At 38.8% G+C, this 10,427-nt stretch overlaps 1 protein-coding gene across 3 annotated transcripts in view; it reads left to right on the top strand.

The window, feature by feature from the left end:
- Positions 1-10,427, top strand: part of PPP1R12A (protein phosphatase 1 regulatory subunit 12A) — a 247,779-nt gene that overhangs the window by 198,256 nt on the left and 39,096 nt on the right. For all 3 annotated transcript variants that reach the window (XM_019514786.1, XM_019514783.1, XM_019514785.1), the window contains 4 exons: positions 2,811-2,827; positions 5,147-5,288; positions 7,508-7,612; positions 8,538-8,585. In XM_019514786.1, coding sequence (XP_019370331.1) covers positions 2,811-2,827; positions 5,147-5,288; positions 7,508-7,612; positions 8,538-8,585 — 312 coding nt within the window. The remainder of the gene's footprint in view (positions 1-2,810; positions 2,828-5,146; positions 5,289-7,507; positions 7,613-8,537; positions 8,586-10,427) is intronic.

Raw genomic sequence — 10,427 nt, 5'->3', positions numbered from 1 at the left:
CAAGCATGAGAAATGAAAGAGTGGTTGAGCTTGAGTGATGGATAAGAGAGGGCTCTTGTAAAGAAAGGAGGAATATCAGCTTTCCCAACTTAAAAGTCAGGAATAAAAAAAAAAAAAAAAGGCTTCATGTCTACCCAGGAGACAAAGATGTGTTGAGCCCTTTTGCCTCATGTATTTTGTATGCATTTAATGCTGAGTTTTTTACGTCCAAATTGGAAAATTGGATGCTAGAGAATTGCGGAAAGGCTGCAAAATCAGAAAGAATCAGATATCATTTATTTTAAGAATATGCGAGTTTAAGGCCAATACCACAGTGATGGATGAAATATAGCAACCAAAATAGAATGGAATGTTCTTGGGGGTCTGAGTCAGGATTTTTGAAAGCTTGAGGTCAGCAGTATTAGGATAGCAAATGTCATTGGATCTCTAAATTTTATATGGGCAGCCACCAAAGATTGGCGTAAGTGATCTTGATTTTATACTTGCTTTCCAGCTTTTAAGTAATCTACTTTGTGGCAGTTTTACAAAACACCGTTCAGTAATAGCAGTGACTCATTGTACTAAATGTACCCTGTGTCCACATTTTGTTTTCTTTACTGGTGACTGTTCTAATAGGAGTTTTTTAAAGTGTGTTTAATGACTGTGGTGAAGCTTGATAAATGTACTCGGAAGAGTCTGCAGTTTTTTTTTTGTATTACTTTATATAGCCTTTTAGAGCAGTGGTTCTCAACTTCTTTAAGCTCAAGGCACCCCTTGGAAAATTCCAGCTTTTACCTTTCTTTCTTTTTTTAAAAGAAATTGCTGTAAAAATAATACAGCAATTCTTTTGTTGCAAAGAACTCAAAGACCATAACAGGTCAGAATGATTTTTACACCACGGAGTCCTATTTAAGAATCTCTAGGCTTATCTTGCGACTCAGGCATAGGTGTTTGAACACCTAATAGTACTTAATATTAGAGCACCTCACAGCACCTTTAAAGGATCTCACAGCGCCCAATCATGTCGTGACAGCCTGGTTGAGAATCACTGCTCTAGAGTGTGCCTGAACCATTGGAAGGTAAGGATTACTATTACATGCATAAATGAAAAGATGATGCAGTTGAACAATTTACAAAAAATAAAAAATATATAGGGGAACACTGGGCACCAATGTGCATTCAGCTCTGAATGCGTTAGAACACACGTGAAATTAATAAGTGTTAGAGTTCACATAGTCTTGTGATTTTTATGTACAGGGATATGTTGGAAGGGTCTTGCCAAAATTAATGCTATGCAGTACTTTTTTGGAATAATGCAGATGATTCTTCCAAGGATACTTTTGCCTGCTAATGTAGAATATGCCAATGTTTGTTGCATCTTTTTTCGGAAATATTTTTCTTAAATGCAGAATATTTTGGAGTTGAGACAAACATTTTGAAAGGGAGCACCTGCAAAAATTCTGATGTTAATAAAAATGATGCTGTTCTCATCAGTGCAGAGGAGTTGTTTTTTGGGTTGGACTGCAGGAAGAGTGCAATAGCCTAGAAGTGAAAGAGCAGGACAGGGGGAGTTACACAATCAAGAATCTACTTCTTATGTTACTTGAGACTCTGTAGGTGGTGTTATTCGTCCCTCCAGAGAGCTTGCCTTGTTCATGAAGAGTGCAGTGATATTGTTAGGGACTTAAAATCACAGTGGAAGTGTGCTGCACAACAGCTACTTTAATCTTGCTTGTTTTGCCGCCCTCCCTCCCCCCTGTTCCTGATTGGTGGAGTGGCCCCAGTGGCCCTGCTGCTTCCTGCTGATTGGCCAGCAGGCAATAACTGCAGTTTTCAGTATGCTGTAGTTTTGTCTCCTGGCCAATTAGCAGTGAGCGGTGGGGCTGCTGGGGTCCCAGGAAACAAATCACAGCATATTTAAAACCATGGTTTTTGCCTCCTGCCTGATCAGTAGGCAGCACAACCACTGGGGCTCCTCTGCCAATTGGGGGCAGGGCATGTGGCAAAACGAACAAAACTACAGGAGCTGCTGCACAATGCATTTCTGTTGCAATTGGTAGGTCCCTAGATATTGTTTATTCAAAAGGAAAATGTAGGGGAATTACAAGTACTTGTAATGTGAAAGTGCATTCCCTCATTTCATTCTTACAGTTGCATAATCATTTTTGGTTTAAATATGGTTCCTGACTCCAAGTTGAGTCTTACTTTTGTCTATAAATTCTGCTATAAATTAGCACGTGTTATTAACTGCTTTTTGATTGTGATATTAAATGTAGTGGCTATATACAGCAATACTGTTGTGTTATATTGTTGGGTCAACAAGTCATTCCCCATCCAGTCTGGTCCTATTTAAATAGAAACAGGTACTTTTTGTTTGAATACTGCGTAGGATTGTGGTAATGACCCAGCTGAGCTCTTAAAATATTCTTCAATTAAAAAGGAGAGGCAAAGGGAATTTAGGGAATAATCCTTTTGCCTTTAATAGCAGGTAGAGAAGCAGGGGCAATGTATGCACTTGTGAAATTATTCTCATGCTTGAAAAAGGTTAATTTCTAAACACTTTGAGTTTGCATGGATTTCTTTGCAACTCAGTTTTCTGGCAAATATTCTCCAGCCCATATTTCCTTTTTATAATAGCCATAACAAAATTGGAACTCTACATGGTGTTCCAGTAGTGCATGGTTGAATAGCATCCAGCTTTTTTCTGCACTTTAACATAACTCTGCTGTGCTTCATCTATTTGTAGATTGTTAAAATGTATATTTAATGAAAGTACAAATACTGACCTACTCTAATGAGTTTTTTTTTTTGTTTTTGTTTTGTCTCCCCAGAGTGATAGCCTTTCAAGGTATGTTGGCTTTTTTAACAAAATTTTTTTTTTTTTTTAAATATTACCCTCTTGATTCATGTATTTTATTGGGACAAAAACCCACTTTGATTTCAATATTAGGCTAGTCTGACCTCTAAAAATGTCAGTACTATGTAAAGATTTAGTATGTCTTTTATACATAAAGATGAGGTAGTCAGAAAGCTCCAGAAGGGATATTTAATTTTTTGCATGCAATTGGAACTGATTTGTAAATACATTCAAAGTGATAACCTTATTTACTGAATGAATTAGTTGTAGGACACCTAAAATGTTCTAGGTATTTTGAATAACGTAAGTGATACAGTCAGTGTGCTACAGAATGTACAGTATAAATCCACTATAAATGACAAGTGGTTCTGAATGCTAAAGTTCTCATAACCTTTTGGACTACCAGAAAGAGGCCTCAGTGCTCAGGAAATCAGGCTCCACTGAAGTTCGCTAATGTGAAACTCCAAAAGTGTTAGTCGCTTAGGACAATTTTTAACTAATTTTTTTAGCCTTATCAAATGTGTTAATTCTAAATGCTGAGATTTTGATTGGGTTTTTTTCCTGTCAAAATTCTCTTCGGTCAACGTGAAGCATGATGGCAGAGGAGAGTCCTAGGAGTGGCTCCTTTCTTGCATCAGTGAAGTGAAGCAAATAGAACCTGTATAAGCAATATAAAAACAAATTAATATTTTTTTTTCTTTAAATGATGGGCTGGTTAGTTTAGGATCCCTAGTTCCATCTTTCCTTTTTCTTTCTTCCACTAATATCGTATCTTCAAGCTGAAGATTGGAATCTGCCTTTAAAAAGAAGACAAATTCTTGTCCTTACAATTTCTAGTGTTTTGCATTTCTAGATTTTTTTTTTCCTGTAGTATTAAATTACCTCTCTACAGTTTCTTAAATAATAATATGAGCACTTAAAGGCAGTTAGCCATGCTAGTCCAAAGTCAGGCCGAAGAACTAACTGGTTCAGACAAACATGAGTTTTCTTGAGCAGCACCCTACTTCATCAGATACTGCTGTCTAAGAAAGCTCATGCCTTTCTGAACCAGTTAGTCTCTAAGGCTGCTGGGAGATGTGAAGGCAATCTTATGCCGTCTCCCCCTGTCACACAACCTGACATGGCAAATACACATGGTAAGTTGTGCAAGTATGGGAATGGGGCATAAAATTTGCCACATCCCAGTTGCATGGCTGCCAGGGCTGTCCTGTGTTGATTCTGACAATCATCTGATTATCAGCATTGGGCAGGGGGTTCCTGGATATGGGACATAGATGCCCTATGGCCAGTCCCTGAGATTAGGCAGGGACAGCTCTAGGTCTGAAACAGAGACCCAGAGATGCCTCTTGCCCAGTTCCAAGGGTAGGACTCTCCTTAACCTGGCAGGTTTGCTTGAGTGGCAGGGCAAGGCTCTCTTGAAGTCCTGGATCATGGGGAGCTCCTGGGCTCGCTGCCTGGTTCTAAATCCAGGGCCTGTCAATCCGTATGCTGACAAACATTTGATCTGTCAGTATCAGGATGGGGCAACACCAGCTAAGGGCCATGCCTCACATTCAGTTTATAGTGCCATACAAACAAGCCACAAAGCTATTCCACATCTTGTGAATTGTTTTCATGGTTAGTTTGCCATTTTATGACATCATAAGTAGGTTTACTGTGTCCATTTGTATATTTATAGTGTGATAAACACATCAATCGCACCATAAATGTAGCATCTATTAGTCTCCTAAGATGCCACCCTGCCCTACCTTCAGTGCAAGTGCTTGCACATATTTTGCTTTAGGCAGGCTATGGCTTCCTAGGCTCTTAATAGCTAGCTTGATGTTGAGTACAGTGTATGTTGAGTGTCACTTTAAATGTGAAGGGACCTGAAATGCAAAAGAAATAAATGCTGGAAACTAGCTAGATGCTCTTTACTCATTCATTTGAAGTGTTGAAATACCTGGCTTCAGTACTTTAAGAATTCTTAAAAGGAGAACTTTAAAGATGTGTAAAAATGTATTGAATGAGTGTATTTGAATTGAAATTATTTCTTGGTGGGTGTGTGTGTAAGTCATACTTGGCAGTCAGAAGACGTATTTTCCATACAGAATAAAACTTGAAGTACTGAATAGATGAAAAAACTTAGAAACCTTAGTTTGCACCAAATTAGAAAGAGGATAGGAAAAAATGGTTTGATTAATGATATGGGGTATTTGTACATTCTTGTTTCAAAGTTGAAAATACAGTTTTTGATGTGCTTGAACTAGGTGAGTAATGGCATGCATGGAGGTTCAACATGGAAAACTTTAACCCCCTTTTTTTTTAAAGATATGATACGGGATCTATCAGTACATCTTCAGGTGACCGTTACGATTCAGTGCAGTCACGTTCTGGGTCACAGAGTTACCTTGAAGACCGAAAACCATACTGTAGTAGGCTAGAGAAAGAAGATGCACCTGATTTTAAAAAGGTAACTAATTTTGATATTAAAATAAAACTATATTTGTTGTCATCTGTTAAAAATTCTGCCCTGCTATGATTTATTACTTGAGTGAAGTCTCAAATCCTGCCTCGCCATCGGTGTTCACCCTTAGTAATTCACCAGGGTTAAAGGGACAAAGACAAAGAGGAAAGAATCAGGCCACCCTCTAGGAACAGAGTATTTCCTGGTTTTGGCAACCCCCTATGGTGAGCAGGAGAACCATGATATTTTTTTGTGGCTACCAGTGCTATTAGTATTGCTGGGTACTTATGGAAACTTTTTGGTGCGCACATCCTACCTTCCTGCTAGGGGTGTGCGAAGCTTTAGTCGCTGATTCGATTCGGCGCCCGGATCTCCGAATCCAAATTGAATTGAGACGTCCATTAAAAGGTCCAAATCGAATTGAAGCCTCCAAATCAATTTGGAAGGCAGGCATGCAGCAAAAAATAAACTGAGAAGAGGGAGGGGGAAGTGGGGGAAGATACTGACATGTGTAGCTGGCCTGTGACTATGATCTTTTTCTGAGTTCCCTTCCAATCGCAGTGCTCTGGGAGAGGTATGTAGAAACAGCATATAAGGCTGTGTGAAGTGATCTAAATCAGAGGTTCTCAAACTGTGGTCCATGGACCACCACTGGTCCACGAGCTCCATTCAGGTGGTTTGCAGACAGGTTGCGAAACAATCAAGAATATCTGTACTCCGCCCTGCACTTAACTTCCGTCACCAAAAAAAATGAAGTGGTCCACCGAGACCCTCAGCAATTTTCAAGTGGTCTGCGAAAAAAAAATTTGAGAACCACTGATCTAGATGCAAAAACTCATGGACTCAGTATAGACACTGGATTTATGACACACTATAACCTGCCTGACACCTGACCCCCCAGGTATCTGTCCACTTTTACCTGCCCTGCTACATCCCTCTTCCCTCTCTCCCCCCCCAGCCTGTCTCTCACTCCCTGGTGCCTTAATTTACATTTTTACTGACTGGCTTTCTTGCTTGCAGCCCAGCCTCTGGCTTCTTTATTATTCATTTCATCCAGGAAGAGTGCACACACCAACTGCAGATGCTTCCTCAGCCTGATTTTTAAACTCGAAAGTGTGCCAAAATATATTACTCCAACTATTCAGTTGGTCTAATAAAAGATATCACTTCTACTCAAAGAACCTTGTCTGCCTGTTCCTTAGACCAACACTGCTACAACCAGAAACCCAGTTAACACACACAAGTGACATGAATTTTGCTTTCAACAGTTTGAGGTGCTCTTTAACAAAAGCCCCTGCACTTATCTCCTTGAAATGTGGCAGGCTTCATTCCCTCGGAAGGGGCTACCATCCCTTCTGCATTCATCCTGCTCTGCCTTAACACACGCAAGTGATACGAGTTTTGCTTTCAGAACCGTGAGGTGCACTTTCACAGAAGCCCCTGCACCTAGCTCCTTGAAACTTAGCAGGCTTCATGCCCTCAGAAGGGGCTATCATCCCTGCTGTTTTCATCCAATTCTGGGGAAAAAAAGGACAGTTATAGGTGCTTTAGTGATTTCCCCATTATAGTCTATGGCCGAATCAGCACCGAATCTTTCGAATCCAATTTGGCCGAATCAATTTGGGACAGTGATACGAATCGCCGAATCAAATCACTGTCCCCCAAATTGGCCGAATCCAAATCAAAGACAGGCCTACTACCTACCTGCCTACCTCCTTCTAGGTTTTATTGGTTAAAAATAAAAAAGAGGCTATTTGATTCAAAATGACCAGCTGTATGTTTGTTAAAAACATACGTGCTTAAAATTTCCTGTACTATGGAAGTAAAAATACCTTTCATGCACAAAAACACTTACAGGAAAAGTCAAAAGTTGCTTCTTTCAGGAAATGTAAAAATTCTACTCTTGAAAGCTAGTATTTTCTTGTGTTTCTTCTTTAAGTGCATTGAAATTTCCTGTATAATTTCAGGGTTAACCCAATAGTTTAAAATGCTCTAAAATGTAACATCTAATCAAAATTGTATAGTTTGTATATATATTTAGAGCCATTTGGTCACACAGGTATGCTTATCAAAGTTGGGTCAAAACAGCCATAGAATTTTAGGAGTAACTTCTTGGGGAATTAATTTGTTTCTTTTTTATATAGGATTCTGGCATAGCACATTTATTTATTTGATGTAGCCAAAAGGAATGCACATTTCTTAAACTTGTTAATGTTTTCTCTTAGCTTTATGAACAGATTGTAGCTGAAAATGAAAAGCTGAAAGCACAGTTACATGATACCAACATGGAGTTGACGGATCTTAAACTACAGTTGGAAAAGGCCACTCAGGTTTGCACTAACAAAATAAAGTTGCATAGTGTGGCTAAAGATGTTTTTGGTTAAGATTTTTTTTTTCTTTTTTGTAGTTAAGGAACAAATAGTGTAGCTTTAAATAGATACAGATAACTGTTCTGTAAATGGTGCACTAGGCAATCATATGAAATCTGTGGCCACATACAGGCATTACATTTCTTACTGGGAGAATCACCAGTCTCCCAGTAGGAACTACAAGCGTGCAAGCATTCATTCAGGTTCTCCTAAAGGGAACATGCCACTTCCAGGCTGAATGTCTGTACTGCACTCTCTCTTTCAGACATTTCTGTTGGTGGATATTACTTAGAAAATGCTGCTGCTAGAAATGAATGCTTATATATTGTTAAACTAAAATGAGTGTTTTAAATATTGTTATCTAGTCTTTCCAGACATATATATCTATATACTGCACGGTAGTATGCATTATTGCTCTTCTGGTTAATTACTTAGTTTTTTTCATTGTTAAGACCAAGAAGAGCCAAAATGTGTTGCAGGAGAGGGGCGAGGGTTTTTTTGTCTCCTCTGTTTCATCTGAACAAATGCTGTCTGTCACTTATGCTGCTGACAGACAAAAAAAATAACCAAAACGCACTCTGCCTCCTCCACTACAGAGTGTTAGTTTGACCCGGCTCGCCCAACATTTGTATAGATTTTGCATTTGAGCAGGGCATTTTGGCACTTTTATCTAATGGCAGATTTAGTTGGCTATTAGATGCAAGTGCTAAAAAAGCCCCACCAAAGCGCCCCGTCTGTACAGATGTTGGGTGAGCCAGGTAGAACTAATGTGATGCTGCTTCTGGGCATATGTGGGGCTTGGCATGAGGGTATGCCAAATTTAAAGCGCCATGTTAGTGGGGGGGAGGTTTACATTTCTAAACAGCCACTACTTTTTTATTTTCAGAGACAAGAAAGATTTGCTGACAGGTCACTCTTGGAAATGGAGAGGAGGGTAAGTATTTAGTATGTTTTATTGCATATTTTAGTTAATTTTGTTCTGCTGCTTGTTCAGCCAGAGGTTGGAGGGAAGGAGGGAGGTAGATATCAGTGGTAGGTGAAGTCATTCTTGTAAGATAAGTTTTTTTGAAAGATGTGGGAATTTTAGAATGAAAGATGACAATAAATATATAATAGCATTATAAGCAGTAGAAGGTTTCATTAAGAAAGCTCTTCAGTGTCAGTTTTGTTATACATGTATGCACCATTGACTTCTGTCCTCCTGGCCCCCATACATTAATCCTATTTCCCAGAACAGTGTCTAGTTTTCTGAAAATTGAAGAATGTCATACAGTCTTTTCTTAAAATTAAAAATCAACTTGCTGCATACTTTCTCTTTGCTTCCTCAACATCTGTTTATATTGGCAATTTTCAGGATTGAGAGAATGTCTTCATAGAATTTCTCTTTATCATCAATAATAAATATTGCTCCTGTTTTGTTACACAAGGTATTGGACCTTAAACCTGTCATTGGTACGCAGTTGTAAATGAAGTCAAATTCTATGGCTGACAGTAGTAATTTTACGTAGTAAAATCTTACGTAGTAAGAATGATGCCACATTTGACTGGAATATGAAGATAGATTAGGGAGTGTTCAAGTTTTTTTGTTTGAGTTGTACATCATTTATAACAGTTACAAGTGGTAGGGAAGAATTACATCCCTAGTTCTAACAGTATACCAGACTTCTTCATGTAATTCCAACTTCTAGTATTTCAGATTAAGAAGGCAAACATCTTAATCTACAAAATGTAATGCTGGTAAATGAAAAACATGCACGTTTAGGTTGTGGTAGGAGACCGTAGGGAGACAGAAATACTTAAGTGTCCTGGCTAGCTGAAGTTCCATGAATGAAATTTGGTGAATAAGTATTCCATAAGAAAAGTAAAAAGTCCTGGTATGCAATTTTTAAGTGTGTATTCTCCAAATAGCACCAATAGATACTTTACTATACCATGTCCTATTTTTCAAACCATTTTGTCTCTCACTGCTGGAATAGTTTCATATCAGTTTTTTCCTTTGTCTCAAGTGGCATTTAATTTTAGGTGTAATGGTACCCAATTTTTACATGGGTCCCCAACTTGCATTTTGTTAATACTACAGTGCTTGATAATACTTTTACATTTCCTTTGTAAAAGTATTGATTTTCTCTTTCCCAAGATAGGTCACTGCGTTCAGCAATTTGGTTACATTAATTCTTATTTTCCTGTAGGAGAGGGGCAGCCAACCTGCAGCATGGGCCGCCTCTGCATGTGGCAGATTGGGGAAGGGAAAGCAGCAGAGTGGCAAATAAAATATGGAACAGAAAGCAAAGCAACAGATCAGGCAGGGAGCACAGGGCAAAAAGAACAGCAGTTTGGTCAGGGAGCAGAAGGCAGAGTAGCAGAACAGGAAAGGGAAAGGCACTTGGGGAGAAAGCAGGGATGATTCATCATGTCTGCGAAAAAATGTTGGCCCCCACTACTCTAGGAGACTCTATTTTATTGAGTCAAAATATTTGTTTAGAAATATTGTCCTCAATTTTGTGTAGTCATCCTCCCCTCCAAAAAACTGTCAGAAGAACAGTAAAGTTGGATGTATTCTATATATAGCTGAAACCTGACTGGCTCAAGGATTTCATTTATGTTTGTGTTTACTAACTCGAGCTTAACTGTGCTATGTGCAGAGAGAACAGATTATTTGTCTTTGGTTATAAATTTCCCTCCTTACTTTTACTTCACATAGTTGCATTGGTGCTCATACACAAAGTTGATGGGAGGTTTACTGCTCATTCCTCAGTGAAGTAGTAATTTTTTCTAT

This window comes from Gavialis gangeticus, unplaced genomic scaffold, assembly GCF_001723915.1.
Source record: "Gavialis gangeticus isolate Ggan-Ray unplaced genomic scaffold, GavGan_comp1, whole genome shotgun sequence".
Taxonomy (NCBI): Eukaryota; Metazoa; Chordata; order Crocodylia; family Gavialidae; genus Gavialis; species Gavialis gangeticus.
This window is presented reverse-complemented; position numbering and strand designations above follow the sequence as displayed.